Here is a 16,766-nt window from a genome sequence, read left to right on the forward strand (position 1 = left end):
CTGGCTCCGAAATAAAGCACAGCATGTTTTAGCCGAAATAATAGACGATCGATTTTGTATTGTGTTTCAATAGTTGTGTTATTCACCATTATTCGTACGTAGCATCGCTTTTGTATATTCCATTCATTATTTGTTGAACAGTGTTGAAAAGTGGAGTTCCGGATAATTGACTGTCTCTATTTCTCCTTTAGAGGACTGTACATAATGTACTGTCAATACATATTCTGGTCAGGGTTTGTTGTTTTTTCAACGAAATATTTCCTCATTAAGGATAATTGCTTATTGCTATGTTTTGTACGCTTTCAAAGCTTGTACAATGAGATAACTCTTTGGCTCTTTGATTATTTGTTGTATACATGAAGGTTGATTTTGAGAACCCTCAGACATAAAATCCTTTAGGTATTGTAATTGCATTTTGTAGCTTGCAGAAATACAGTATTGCCTAGCTTTATTGAAGAATGGGGAAATGACATGTGGAACGAAGGTTTGAGCAAAAGTTACTCACGTTGTATGTAAACATTTTCTTCGATTGCTTTTACAAGGCGATTCTTTTATATATAATGTTTGTGTGCGTTTTATTGATATTGTCAAAACTGTTCTTACGCTATGTTATTGTCTGACACATTGTAAACAAGAGATTGCCAAGCAATATTGTCCCCTACCGGTGCAATTCCACCATTGTCAGTGATTATATATATATATATATATATATATTTGTTGCCATAGCAACCAGAATTCTTGACCTTCGAACAAAATGAAATGACGTGCATAATCTCCATATTGCCATCTACCCATGTTTCAAATTTTATGAAAAAATATGAAGAACTTTTAAAGTTATCGCAGGATCCATAAAAGTGTGACGGACAGACTGACAGACCGACAGATAGAGCGCAAACCATAAGTCCCCTCCGGTTTCACCGGTATCGGACAATAAAACCACATCCACGCGAGAAGTGTCAGCGCGTCACGGATGAATGGTTTTAAAGCAACTTAGTAGAAAATGAGTTTAAAAAAGAATATGACATTTTCAAGAAACCAAGAGACGTTTTTCTAGAAATTACAATAAAAGTGTTGTGTCACACGTGCAATGGAAGGTTCTAACAAACATAACAGTATAACCAAACTCAACAATGAAATATTGACATACACATATAGTCTGTGCATTCGAAACGTATATCTCAACTCAAGTTCAGAGAACAGGTCCATTGTTAATTTAAACAAAACCGTTACATGCATACCATATGATAGAATGCCGTTTTCCAATCGCATTTGTTCTAGACAAATGTAAATAACTTTTACAGACGTGAACTAAATCTCTCCAGTTACCTGTACTTGCGCAATATAACCCCCGGGGTTGCGAAGTTATGTTTTGAGTATTTATTGAAACATGATCAGAATAATAAGTATTCCAGTCCGGGAATCTGAATTCATGCTTCGTAAATTAGGCATATGGAATCTGTCTGCATAGGTACATTTGATTTAAATTGTTTTAGACGTGTGTTTTCTTTGTTATTAATTCTGGGGTAAGTCTTTGGTTCCGCCCGCCCAAAAATCGGTTTAACCCTTTACTCCTTGCATTGAAAGTTCCAAGGCGGTGATTTTATTCCTCAACATCTTATGTGGTTTGAACCAAAATCTGACAATTTTAACAAACAATGTAAAGCGAAAAACACTTGAGGATGTTCAATACTCACAATAAAGATTGAGAGTCACTGGCATTTATTTACTACATTTACTCCTAGTAGTGCCGACGAAAGGGACCACCCGGTGCCAATATCAATATTTCAGCATTTTCTCTTTTTCTTAACTTCACGCTATTCTGTCAAATATCTTAAATATTTGTCAGTAAGTCGTCAATAATCTCTTTTTGCTAGGTAATAACATCGAATAAGTGGAACTTCTGCATTTTTGCTTAACTGTCATCGTGACTGAGTGAACAGTGAACGAATGACTGAAAGCTAACGTTGGATAGGCTCCAAGTGAACTATGGTACATTGACTTTGAGGCAAAACTTAGATGCACGAGTCAGTCACAGCATTTGAAGTCAAGGTAACACTTGAAGGTCAAACATATTACAGCAAGGAATACAGCTGTCATTCGCATTGTCATTATCAATTTATATTATTAGGAAAAGCTTATTAAAACTAGAACAATAATTATTGGCAATCTATCCCCGCTCTGCAGCGCAAATAGATTGAACAAGCAAATTCGTTGAATTGATATTCTCCGCCAATATGCTTCTGGACACAAACGTGTTATATTTGACACTCAGCTAAAAAAGCATTTTTTTTAAGATACAAAGGGCCATTACTCCGTTATTAACAGATGGTGTGCAATGCCATTTGGCGTGCATCATCCTCTTATCCATATATATACTCATACCAAGTTTCAATAAAATCCGCCAAAGCACTTCCAAGATATGGCTCCGGACACAAGTGCCGGACGGACAACGCCAAAACAATATCCCTCCGCCTATGGCGGGGGATAATTAAACAACGTCTTTCGTGCTCACACATGAGATACATAATGGGTTTGGTAACGGACGCAGTTATACTGCAGGTAAAAAAACACCAATACCACAAAAACATTTATTCAATCCATAGCAATGAAAGATTTGTAAGACATGTACCATGAAACAGATTCATAAGTAAGTCATGAACATACAATAAATAACTCATCTGTTAAGGGGACTTGTTCACGAATTTTCGTGTTTTTGAAAATGCCATTTTATGAATTTACATGTACTAACATACTGAAATATTTGGAAATTTTAAATAATCATAATAGCATAGAACGGTAAAATTAAAATGAGCTTGTCCTAGGGGGTTTAATTTCGGGACCTTAGAAGCAAAGGATAATACCATACCACACCAAGCAGGCTATTTTCTATCTGCGAGGTAGTCTAAACGCTTTGTCAGTAATAAAAAGCGTTACAAATGTTTCATAATATTTCCAATTTAAATGGTTGATTATCCTTAAAGTGAAAAAGAAAGAAAGAAACAAATTCAAACTAAATTGCATATATAAAAAGGAAAAAATCAACTTATTTTGCTATATTACTTGCTTCTATTTGGAAATGTTATTATTAAATGCTACAAATTTATCTTCCTAATTTGCATACAGATATACACTGAAAACATGAATAATGGCATGTTTGGCTACACTATAATAAAGGAAATGCACGTAAGACAAAAGTCGGTAAAGAAAAAAGAAAACATTTGCCACTAAACAAGACAACCAGAATTCTAACAACACAAGTAGCACTACTTTTGAATTGGTTGCAGTTCATGAACTTAATGGTTTGAATGGAATGATGCACAGTTCACAAGAACAGTACGAAAAAACATACTCTTCTGATTGTTTGTGTACCCAGTACCAAGATGCTCCATTTTAGTTGGCAGAATGAAACCACACTGAAACAATCCAAGAAAATTGCTATAATACATTATTTTGGAATTGGAAATTGATTTTAAATCTTATCATAGAACCACATATTACATATAGCCTAAATTCCGTTTGAGTCTTGGGTAATTTTCATAAAGATGTTAGATCACAAATGTTTTAAAAATATGGTAGCTTCTTGTTGAGTCGTTGGTTCTTTTTGAGTCGTGGGTATGGAGATCGGGTGAAATCCATTGATAGAATGTTGGTATATGATGCAGTTACTTAGGGATAAAGTTTTGACACAGTCACAATTGTTTTCCTGACCATTTTTGAGTCGTGGATTCTGATTGGCTATCCCAATTATAAATAGCCTTTAACCTGACATCTGCATTTGTTACAGGTCGAACCTCAAAGACCTCGTGAAGAGGCCGGTAGGACCTGTAAATAAACTCTGATTCAAAAAATCTGCATTTGTTGTAAAACAAATGTCAACAGACGATGTCGCATGGAAAATACTCATGAATTAAAAAAAATGTGTAACTAAGAAACACTATATGATCAAAACAAATAGAAGGAATATTTGATAAGAACGTATTGAGTTATGATGAATTACAATGAATTTACCTCTTTTTGACACATTTTTTATCAGCAAAACAATGGTGACTATGTCAAAACTTTTTTTTTGTAATAACTGCATCATGTGCAAACGTTCTATCAAGGGATTTCATGCGATCTCTATACATGTATACACAACCAAAAAAAACACACTCAACAACAAGAGCGCCGCATGACGGAGCAATATACGCCCGATTCGTGTGCCATTGGAGATGATACACTGATGATTGATGTATTTGTTTTGGAAATAAGCAAAAAAAACAACAACAACTTATATAACTGATATATTCATATATATGCATTGATATCAATAAGTGTACGCTGTTGAAAATGGACTAATTGACCCTATGACCTAGTTTTTTACCTGGCATGACCCATATTCGAACTTGGCCTAGATATCAACTAGATGCAACTACTGACCAAGTTTGGTGAAGATAAGATTTATACAATTTGAATTAGAGTCCGGACAAAGTAAAATGCACTAATTGACCCTTTGACCTAGTTTTTGACCCAGCATGACCCATATTCGGACTTGACCTAGATATCAACTAGATGCAACTACTGACCAAGTTTGGTGAAGATCGGATGAATACAATTTGAATTAGAGTCCGGACAAAGTGGCGCCGTTGAAAATGCACTAATTGACCCTATGACCTAGTTTTTGACCCGGCATGACCCATATTCGAACTTGGCCTATATATCAACTAGATGCAACTGCTGACCAAGTTTGGTGAAGATCGGATGAATACAATTTGAAATAGAGTCCGGACAAAGTGGCCCCTTTGAAAATGCACTTATTGACCCTATGACCTAGTTTTTGACCCGGCATGACCCATATTCGAACTTGGCCTAGATATCAACTAGATGCAACTGCTGACCAAGTTTGGTGAAGATCGGATGAATACAATTTGAATTAGAGTCCGGACAAAGTGATGTCTTCCGCCCGCCGCCCGCCCGCCCGCCAAGGGGTTTCACATAATACGTCCCGTATTTTATACGGGCGTATAAAAACCTACCGTACATACTTAAGGAGCGTTGGTTTTAATTGCAGTATAAAAGGAATTAAATCTACATGCAAGCATCAAAGAACAAACATACGTACCAGTTATACATATTGACAAAAACTTCAAAATCCTGAACAGCAGATGTTTAAAAGGTGCTTAAGACATACTAATTGGATAAATATGACAGACTTGAAAAGGAAGCATCAAGATATTGTACTATTGTCCTTCTGAGTATAAAACTTTGCAAAGCCAACAGTCACAGAGAAGCAATGAAATGTACATATTGTTTAATTTTTGCATTGTTTCTCCCATTCTCATTGGTTTCTCTTACAGTATTGTTCCTTTCATCACCAATCCATCACATTGCATAAAACCACATGGATATTCACAAACACCGTGGTTATGAAGACCATACATCAACCTTACCATCTGTCTGTAACCAATACCAACATGGCAACTCAATACTTCATCATGGGCCAATATACACCAAACAATTCCTATTTTAAAAGACAAAGTATAAATATTATTTTTATATTGAACTTTTAAAGAATTTCTATAAAGTTGAGTAAAACTTGTCATTTACCAAGTTTGTCTACATCAGTACATGTATTCATATAGGAAATTTTGTAAATGACATCATCACCAGTGAAAACCTGTATTTATTCAAACACTGGTCATATTTTTCTTGTCTGGTTTTGGTTTTAAGTCTGTTATTTATTTGCAAGTCTAAGAATGTGTTGGTAAACACTGGCAATGGTCTACCAATGAGCCCTCTCCTTACCCACTGGCTTGTTAACTCTAGGACTTCTGTCCGCGAAGTTCCGACTGTATCTCATCGATTTTTGCCTTAAATACATTGGCTGTATCCACATTCTGTAAATAAAATTTGTTAAAATAATCCATTCAATATAATGTGCATACTTAAGTTTTTTTATCATAAAACTGAAAATGCAGGCCTTTGATATTACAGAAATGATAAGATAAACATGACTTGTTTTTCTGCATTGTTCTCATCTTTTTCCTGAATGTCCGCTGATTACCGCAAAATGTTAAAATACAAAAAATCTGTTTACAGCATTTAATTTAAACAAGGGCTGTTTGTAAAACATGCATGCCCTTCATATGGGCTGTCCTTTGTAGTGGCAGCCATTGTGTGAATACGATTTTTGTCACTGTGACCTTGACCTTTGACCTAGTGACCTGAAAATCAATAGGGGTCATCTGCTGGTCACGATCAATGTACCTATGAAGTGTCATGATCCTAGGCAAAAGCGTTCTTGAGTTATGATCCGAAAATCATTTTACTATTTCGGGTCACCGTGACCTTGACCTTTGACCTTGTGACCTCAAAATCAATAGGGGTCATCTGCGAGTCATGATCAATGTACCTATGAAGTTTCATGATCCTAGGCCCAAGCGTTCTTGAGTTATCGTCTGACAACCACCTGGTGGACGGACCGACCGACAGACATGAGCAAAGCAATATACCCCCTCTTCTTCGAAGGGGGGCATAATAAAGTGTATTGTACTTTAACTTAGTATTTGTTGGTCTTTAAAACTCTGATTCTATAATTTTCCAAAATGTACTGAAATCAGTATTAAAAATATAGCAAGACAAGAGATGTGTTTGTTAGTAACACAATGCCCCCTACAGTGCCGCTTTGAAGCCCTATATTTGACCTTTGACCTTGAAGGATGACCTTGACCTTTCACCACTCAAAATGTGCAGCTCCATGAGATACACATGCATGCCAAATATCAAGTTGTTTTTTCAATATTGCAAAAGTTATGGCCAATGTTAAAGTTTTCAAACAGACAGACAGACTGACTGACATTTCAACTGCTATATGCCACCCTAGCGGGGGCATAAAAGTTCATTAATTCAATATTAATACTGGAATTGTTAACGCATGCAAAATTTTAAATTGACCTTCAACTTAAGTGAAAACTGTAGATTCAAATATGAACTTGAGTGCAAACTGCAGTTTTAAAATGACCCTGAACTTGAGTGCAAACTGTAGTTTAAAAATGACCTTGAACTTTAGGGCAAACTGTTCCATTCTGGGCTGGTTCTCTGAGTAATCCTGCGCAGTCCAGCACCAGGAGGTCTCTGAGGTCGCCATGATGGTGAACACTAGGTCAGAGGTCAGGTGATGGTTACACGCAAGCTTGTGCACCTGCTCACGACGCAGAAGCAGTCGGTACTTGCCTGAAAAAAGGAGACCCTGTTAGCTTTAAATTTCAAATAAAATATGAGCCTAATTCTAAGAAAAGTGGGCTCCATGCATGTGCTTAAAGTATTGTCCCAGATTAGCCTGAGCTGCCTGAATATGTTAATAAGGGACAATACTTTCCACCTAGATTGGATTTTGTTTTAGAAGAGATTTTCTTTAAAAGAAACAATGTCACCAAAGCGGAACATTTTGTCCCTTATTGACCTGTGTGGACTGCCCAGGCTTATCTGGGATGAAACTTTGCGCACTAGCATTATGCCCAATTTTCTAAGAAGAGGTTCATATGTTGCTGTGGAAACTCAGTCCTTTTCCATTTAACAATGATTAAATCTGTTGATAAGGAATTACATAGCTATGTAACCAAACAACAAAATCTTATTAACAAAAGCCTGCCTGAACAATATTGTCTCAAAAGTCATAGAGTTCTTAGTATTAATGTTTTAACATGTACTCTTAAAATTATACAACATCGTTTAAGCTGGGATTTTTCTGAATGATATTATATAGCTATAAAATTTTATGTTCTATGATGTTTTTTTAGCTGCTATCTTATGTTTTAGCTTTCTTAATATATATTCTTATATGTACTGGGGTGTCTCGTTTTTTGTTAAATGTGTTTTTATGTTCCTTGGTTTTCCTATTTGTACTGCTTTTCATTATAATGTGTGTCCTTTCATGTTTGAATTCATTATTCATTACTAACCTATGTAGTACTTAATTTGTCTGATATTTTAAAGTACATGTAAATGCTAGTCTTTTAAAGTAATATAAAGTTACCTCTAGTCTTTCAAAGCAATACTTTATTCATACTCATATTCTCTGTTGTTCTCAACAACAGGATTTTTATAATTATGTTTCATTGTATGTGCTATATATCATGCTGTTATCATGAAATGTTATGTGTAAGTCGGCTGTAAAAGCTCTTCAGAGCTTGTGTTATCATGTTTGAAATACCCGACTTTATAAATAAATATTACTTGACTTGGCCGATAAGCATTTAAATTCGATTTTTTTGTAATTATCCATTCAATCATTTTGCTCAACTCAACCTTGGAAAATAGGTCACTCACACTTATAACAATGTAATGGGATTACATAATTTCATGCTCATGTCTGGGCTGTAAGTATACTGTACAGCCAATAAATTGTCGGCCAATTTGCATCATTAATTTTTCATACTTTACAAACATGAAAGCACTTGCACAATAAATCAGTCTTTGATGTGTTGTATTTTTAAATTTTCTAATAAATAAATAATCAAATGATTAACATTGCATCTGCCTATTTGAACTTGTTACAGTTCTTTGTACATCATGGTCAAAATCACTGAGAAAAAAATCTTAACAAGAGCACCGCATAACGGATATTCACAAACAGCGAAAGCTTGTCAGAATTATTTTTTTTTTTAGGTCACAGTGATCTTGACCTTTGACCTAGTGACCAAAAACTGGGTGTGGCGTGTAGAACTCATCAAGGTGCATCTACATATAAAGTTTCAAAGTTGTAGGTGGAAGCACTTTGATTTTAGAGCCAATGTTAAGGTTTTAGCACGAAGCCTACGGCGGACGGCTGACGGCGGAAGACACGACGAGCTGGCTATGACAATACCTCGGGCTTTCTCCGAAAACAGACAAGCTAAAAATTGTCCCTTCTGAGCAATCCCAAGAAAAATCTGGGTGAGAATCTGGGAAGATATTTAGATCAGCACAATGATATAGAATGTAAAGAAAGCTGTCAGCAAAAACATATCAACATATATGCAGATGTTGCATGTTTACATATGCACCCTTGCTCTGTGAAAATGGTGCTTAATGCATGTACATAAAGTGTCGTCCCAGATTAGCCCGAGCAGTCCGCACAGGCTAATCAGGGAAACAATTTCCGCTTTTATGATATTTTCTGTTTGCAGAAAGTCTCTTCTTAGCAAAAATCTAGTTTAGGCGGAAAGTGTCGTCCCTGATTAACCTGTGCGGACTGCACATAATAATCTGGAATGACACTTTACGCACATTCATGTTAAAACAACAAATATACAACATTTGATTGTCTGAAGCTATAACATCTTACCGTTGCCCTTATGTTTGAGAATCTTCATCTCTCCTATACCCTTTTCCTTCCACTGTTTGGCATCCTTGTCAAAGCGGAACAGCTTGGAGCGCTGACTGTACACTGGAGTCTCGTCCTCCTCACCTGAACACAAGAGCTTATGTGAGCAGTTCCACAACAGAAACAGTATCCAAGAAAGAAGTTTGTTAAATACGTTTTTGAGAATCATGCTCACGTAAGTTGTTGTCTTACCAACAAAAAACAATTATTTAAAAATTCAAACATAGTTTTCAATTGATTAAGAATATTTAAAAATTTATGGCATAAAACAGCTTCCATAATGATCTGAAACTATTTAGACACTGATCGTAAAAGTGTTACTTAAGGTGTAGTTTTTTAGATCATCAATTTTACAGGGTGAGTTAACACTAATTTTTATCAGTTTTTTCTACCTTAAGATGCCCAGCAAAAATTGCCTTAGAGACACATGAATATGACCCTGTTGCAAAAAATGCTCACATATTAGATGGCCTTTTTATATATGCAACCAAAGTATAGATAACATTTTCAAAACTAACCTGTTTTAACATCAATAAGGTCAGGCAGGGGCACAATGGGTTCAAAATGCGGGTCATCGCCTTGGGCAACTGCATCGTCATCATCACCATCAGCGCTAGCAGTAGTACTGGATCCAAACACCTGTTTCCCTGCACCTTGCCAGTGGAAGGGCTGACTGGAGTCTACACCGTAAAAGAACAAATATCATTAAAGATGCGCTCTGGGAAAATTGGGCTTTATGCACGTTAGTAGTGTCGTCCTAGATTTGTCTTATTCATTGACAAGAGATGTTTGTGAAACATGTATGACCCTACACTTGCAGCAAATAATTCCCCTGTCCTTCACCTTTGATGTCTTGGTTTGAAAATCATTTTGGGTCATCTTTCATCACATGAAACTAAAATAACGGTACTTATTTAATGCACATCAAAAAGCACGTGTTTTACATCATACCTGGCACGATGAAGAAACATGAGAGGATTTAAAATATTATCTTTCCATCAGGATTTTGTTAATCCCAGAAGTGTTTTGTTTCTTTGAGATCTAAGGTGCACAGCAATAAATCCCCACTTTTTTGAAGAAGACATGATAAATAATCATCTAACAGTACTCAAATCGTACAGATTATCCAATATGGTATATATCCTTTTTTATTCAAAATGCACATAATTGGAAAGTGATAAGACCTCATTGCAACCAAAATATCCAAGAGATTCAATAAACAGCTATTACCATAATTGGAGAAGAAACGACTTCTTTGCGGAGTTTCCAAAACACACAGTTACACACATTATGAAGGTAGAATACAGAAATAACAATCTAGATATTTAGAAACATGCAAGGTCATACTTTCAGCACTTGAAAACATTGAGGCAAATATTTGTATATGCACATGGGCCACACATTACATTTCAAAGACCTTGGACAATAACTTACCTTCGGCATAGTATATATTATGATGTCAGCCTAGCAACCAGGAGGTCACATGTTTGATCCCCACTGTCAGAACATTCTTCACATCTCCCCCTAAGAAACCTAGTAGTTGTTCTAACCAAGGAAAACACACTTGAGTGTTTCAATGAGCTGTAGGCTAATGATGCAATCAAGCTGAAATGAATAGGTTTAACTGACCTGTGGCAAATGTCTTTGTAGACGAGGCCTGGGCAAGGGCTGCGAAGGAAAAGCCTGCTGATCCTCCACTGAACCCAAACACACCGCTCTCCCCTCCCTTGTCAGCAGCATTGCCAATCTTGTCTACACCTTCATTCTCTTCCGCTGTTACAGGAAACAGAAAAAAACTGCAGGCCTGGCATTTTCTTCAATTATAAAACATGTGTGCCCACAGGGCAATGACGCTTTCCCGTATTAACTGGATTTTCATTTAGAAGAGTCTTCTACAAATGAAAGATTTTATAAAAGCCAAAAGTGGCATACCTGATTATGTGGACATGCATTTTCCCAGAACGAGGTTCATATGAATGCATGAGGCAAATTTAAGAGTAAAATCAAACAGAAACTCAGGAAAACCCTATGTGTTTGCAACTGGTATATGTGCTGAGACTAGATAATTACGAAAATGCACTAGACTTGTTACAAGTATCTTGTAGTTTTCAGTATGGTTTATTTGTTTGTTAAGTTGCATTTTTCAGTGATTTCAAATTGTCTTTCAGTCATAATTCCGTGGTCAGATAACCAATTCAGACTTCTTGTGTTAGCTGTATTACCTGTACTTAATGCATGTTCATATTTGCTAAAAATTGAAACCTTTTACTTCTTGAGTAATGGGGGAAAATGGTCTTAGAATGGATTTCTTAACCAATACCTTCACAGGCCAAGGATAGAACCCATGATTTGAACTCTAATTTGAGGTCCAAATGAGCTAGCAGGCCCCAGTTAATTGAATATGGATAATATGGTAAGTGTAAAGAATATAATGGTAATTTTAATCGCAAAAACTAATTAAATTGACCAGAACCAAAACACAACACTTAACCATTACTTCAAAACAAAACAAAGTTATCTAAGAAATTACTGATACATATATAAAAATAATAAATACATAGAAACTATTATATTAACAAATGACAATAAAACCAACCTAATTCTTGAACGTATGACAAGTCTTACCACTGTGCTCAGCTTCTGCAACATTCTCGTTGTCCTCTTCACTTTCCGCTTCATCATCCACATCCTCATAGTCGTCATCATCATCATGCTCATCTTCTTCTTCCTCATCCTCCTCTTCCTCCACATTTGTCTGTTCCCTAACCTCCATGTTCTCTTTTCCGGCCCGAGTACTCACTGGGGTTGCCAGGCTCAGATCATCATTACATCCTCGACAACCTGGGCAATCCTTTAACCTCGTGTACATATAGAAGTTGTCAGGGAGCTGCAAAGCCCTGGCTTTTGCCACCTCTTCCGGCGTGGCCTCTTCGACTTTGGTGATCACTACATCATCCTCAGAGCGTTGTAAGTCTTTAGTCTGATGTGGTCCGAGCGTTTCAACCACTGGAGTTTTAGGTTTTGTACCAGAGGAATCAGATGACACAGTTACAGATGCACCCGTAACTTTACTTTTAGCTTCATCAACAGCCTTCTGGAATTTCTGAGCTAATCTCCTCGTTTTTGAATTTTATTGAAAACTGTTCTGGTTTTGGTTCACCCTCAGTAAAGTCCATCGCATACCAGATCAGTGCGACTCCTTTTGTGTTTGGCATTGGCTTCAGTGAAAGGTCTGCTGTGATGTAGTGGTTACAGCACAACTTCAGGATCTGCTCTCTACGCATCACAATCCTTGCCTTGTTGTTCTGAGGCTGGTACAGGATCTTGACATCACCCAGTCCCCGTTCCTTCCATTCTCCTTTCGTGTACCTGCAAAGATTAGTTTTGCTTTATACTTTACAGCCTGTGCCTTTTGGATTGTGAAAAATAGCATGGTAAACCATTAAATTGAGAAAAACAAGCAAATTCGTTGAATTGATATCCCCTGCCAATATGCTTCTGGACACAAAAGTGTTATATTTGACACTCAAAAAAAGCATTTTTTCAAGATACAAAGGGCCATAAATTCGATATTAAAAGATGGTTTACAATGCCATTTGGCGTGCATCATCCTCTTATCCGTATATATACTCATACCAACTTTCAATGAAATCTGCCAAAGCACTTTCAAGATATGGCTCTGGACAGAAAAGTGCCGGCCGGACGGATGGACGGACAACGCCAAAACAATATCCCTCCGCCTATGGCCGAGGATAATGAAACATTATTAATATGATTATAAATAACAGAATTAAATTGTATACAATGATATATTAAACTACATTTGTAAATTGATATTATAAAAAGCTATGGAAATATTTGCTGTATAATAAAGTCAAGTGACCATTTTTTTAGTTAATTGTTACAGTTCGGCATCTTCTTGGCGAAATTTTGGTTTTGAGTTTTGGGAAAAAAATGTTTGCAATTCGGAAACAGCCTTTAAGATGCTGTAATTTTGCAAAAAAATGTAATTTACCTGAAGAGTTTTGCTCGATGGGAGAAAATCACTTCTTCATCTTCTTCGCCAGTCTTCACATCTACTTTGTCTGGAAGTTCAATCACTGGTTCAAAGTGTATGTGCGAGTCTTCTCCATCGTCAGCGTAATATTCCTCCTCACCATCTCCAGGTGATTTTGGGGACATAAAACCTCTGGACTTCAATGGACTCTCCTTTTTTGAGGGGGTCATGTTAAGAGAGAAATTAAATCCTGAGGTAAGACTAGCAGGTGGTTGATCTTTCGCGGTGGAAGGTTGAGGATTAAATGTGAAGTTGAAGCCTTCAGCGACTGGTTTCTTGTCCTCAGACGATGGAGTACCAAACTTAAAACCGGACCCCTTAGAATCTTTACCTGCCCCAAAAACTGATCCAACAGCAAACGGGCTCTGTTTATCACTTGACCCAAACTGGAACGTTGACAGACTAGAAAACGGCTTTTGTTCTGAGGGTCTCGTTACACCACACTTAACACATATGACTGTTTCCTCCTCGTTGTTGACTTCACATGCTGTACACTTCCAGATGTCAGGAGTGGAAAGATACTGCGCTAAAAGGCTTCCAGATAAAGAGCAGGACTTTTCATCTGCAGAGTTTGCTTTACTTGACACAGTTGCTACAGCTTTGGTGTCAAATCCCGCGCTGGATGGCACACCATCTGACTGGGATTTTAGGGTTTCTTGGGTCTTTCCTGCCATGCCACCAAACACAAAACCAGTCTTATTCTCTGTATTCACAGTAGTTTTAGGTTTTGCACCAAACAAACCTGAAGAAGCTACGTCTACAGATCCAAATCCAGCGGAAGGGGTGCTACCACCTCCAAATACGAACGCACCAGAGGGTGCGCTTGCAGGCTTGGCGCTCTGAACTGCAGAAGATCCTGCAGAAGTTGTAGTTGGCGTACCAAACGAGAATCCAGACGCTTTTGTTTGTTGAGTGGAAGTTGATGAGGTTCCAAACGTGAATCCAGAGCCTGAACTGCTGGAAACTCCAGACTGTTGAGTCGAACCAAACTTGAAGCCTCCACCAGTCTGTGGCGCAGCGGCAGTGGCTGAAGTGTTGAACGTAAAACCACCAGAGGCAACACTGGAACCGAAGCTTGAAGCACCAGCAGGTGCTTTAATATCCTCTGCTTTCACTCCCGGTTTAAGTGTACCGCAACATAGACACTTCTGAATATCAGCACCATTGTTGACATAACAACCATCGCACGTCCAAGTTCCTTCTTTCTTCTTAAACATTGAAGCCAGGTCTTCTTTTGGAGCATCGCCTTTTTTACTGCTGGTAACTTGATCTGCTTTGGAAGATATATCTGCTTTGGGGACATCTGACTGTGATTCCATTTCAGATTGGGATTTCTCAAAGGCCACTCTGAACTTGTCGGCAATATCTGGTGTCTTAAACTTAATAGCAAACTTCTCAGGCTTGGCTTCCCCCTCTGAGAAATCCATCGTATTCCATACCCAGGCGCAATCCGATGCGGCCATTGGGCTCAGCTTCATCTCTGGACTGATCTTGTGGTTCGCACACAGCTTCAGCACCTGCTCTCGTCTCATCAGAATACGGACGCTTTTGTTAACTCTATGTCTAAGGATCTTAATTTCTCCAATTCCTCTCTCTTTCCACTGACCCGAATCCTGGTCGAATCGGAACAACTTGGCTCGTTCACAAAATAACTTCTCCTCTTCTTCCTCCCCAGTTTTCACTTCAATCAGATCGGGCAGCTGAATGACTGGCTTGAAGTCAACATTGGGTTCGTATTCATCAGTAGGCTCATCCGAATTTGCTGATGTGTTTGCTAGTCTTGGTGACGGATTTTTACCAAACACTGGCAGCCCAGCTCCTGAAAATCCTTTCTGATCACCAGAGGCTTGGAAAGATGTAGCTGTCTGACCCTGAGCTGCTAAACCACCAAAACTGGCAGTGGACCCTTGTCCAAATATAAAACCTGCTGACGAAGGAGTTCCCGTCTTGGACGTCAGAGATGGCTGCGTAGCAGGTGTTGAGGTGGAAACAGCAGCAGGCTTGGCTGCACTTGGTGTCAATGAAAACCCACTGAAGGGCTTTGGTAAAGCAGAAGATTTTGTGGTAGCCGCAGTTTGATTATTGTTTTCAGGTTCTTCCTTTGGTTCGGAAATCTTCGGAGTGGAGCTGAAAGAGAATCCCTTGAAAACCGTTCTCTGTGGTGTGACTGGGGCAGCTACAGGACTCTGAGTCTTATTGACATCTTCCTGACTCTTGGCTGCCAGATTGCTCAAAGCAGCAGAGGCCGAGCCTGCTATCAGTGGACCTGCAGCCCCCATGGCGGGGGACACCAAAGGAGTCGTCTTAGCACTCGAGGATGACGCTGGAACGCCTACAGAGCCTGGTATCAGCTTCGGTTTACTCTCCGACGACTGAGTGGTGATGACAGCATTAGGTGGCATCATAGGCGTGGCTGGCTTGGAGGTCACTGCAACAGGCGTGCTGGTCTTGTTTGTCATCGTCATGCTGGGCGGAATTGCTGGAGAGTGGGAGGGGGTGAGGGTTGGCCTGGGAAACATCCCCGCTGAGCCTGGAACCACTCCTGCCAGGGACTGCTGGGTCTGGGTCACACCCTGGGAGGAGAACTGTTGGTTATTTTGGGAGAAGAAACCCGGACCAGGCATAGGTGCAGAAACAGGAGCAGGTATTTGCTGCTGTGGAGGCACGAGGGACTGGTACCCCATGCCGTACTGAATAGATGGCCCGCGTAGAGCATTGGCAAACATTCCTGGGTTGCTGGGATTCATGGCTCTTGGCTGGGGTGAGTAGGTTATGGTGGACTTTCCTTCAACTCCTGCCTTCTGGCCAAACGGCCATTCCTGGACAAGATTCTGGTCTTGCATGTAGAACTCTTCACCATCTGGGTCGTAGTATTCACCGTCAATATTGTTGCAACTGTCCTCGAATGCTGGTGAGTGCCCGTAACCAGATCCTGGTCGCGGGCTAGCAGAGGGTGGCAGCCCATACTGGGTCATGTGGGGAGGTAATCCGCCCTGACCTGGCAGTTCAAACGGCATCCCTGGTAGACCGGCAAGGCTACCTGGAAAACAATTATAATATATGAGATGAGTAAAAGCATTATCATAAGAACAGGGGTGAGATTTAAAAACCACAGCAAGGAAGGAAAATACCCTATCCCACTTAGAGGGATCAACTTAGCTCTTCACTTCTATATGTATCAACAGGGTTTCCGCTTTGAATCGCCATTGTGGCAATTGGCCACAAGATGTAAAAAATGGCAATAGTTTGTCTAAACTAGCGTTTCTTTAAGTCTTTTTTTCTTGGTACATTTTATTTAACTGAGTAACACAGCTTGAGTGTGAAGCCAATTTATGACAGTCAATAACTCGAGCAGATTTGGCCAGT

The 16,766-nt window shown here is 38.8% G+C and overlaps 1 protein-coding gene across 1 annotated transcript in view; it reads right to left on the bottom strand.

Moving 5' to 3' along the window:
* Window positions 1-2,574: 2,574 nt before the first annotated feature.
* Window positions 2,575-16,766, bottom strand: part of LOC127841331 (E3 SUMO-protein ligase RanBP2-like) — a 76,538-nt gene continuing 62,346 nt past the window's right edge. Inside the window, 9 exon segments of the mRNA XM_052370060.1 lie at window positions 2,575-3,413; window positions 5,785-5,876; window positions 7,037-7,212; window positions 9,305-9,427; window positions 9,862-10,023; window positions 10,973-11,116; window positions 11,969-12,452; window positions 12,454-12,712; window positions 13,359-16,440. Coding sequence (XP_052226020.1) covers window positions 5,802-5,876; window positions 7,037-7,212; window positions 9,305-9,427; window positions 9,862-10,023; window positions 10,973-11,116; window positions 11,969-12,452; window positions 12,454-12,712; window positions 13,359-16,440 — 4,505 coding nt within the window. The 3' untranslated portion in view covers window positions 2,575-3,413; window positions 5,785-5,801.

The sequence above is a fragment of the Dreissena polymorpha genome, chromosome 8, assembly GCF_020536995.1.
Source record: "Dreissena polymorpha isolate Duluth1 chromosome 8, UMN_Dpol_1.0, whole genome shotgun sequence".
Taxonomy (NCBI): Eukaryota; Metazoa; Mollusca; class Bivalvia; order Myida; family Dreissenidae; genus Dreissena; species Dreissena polymorpha.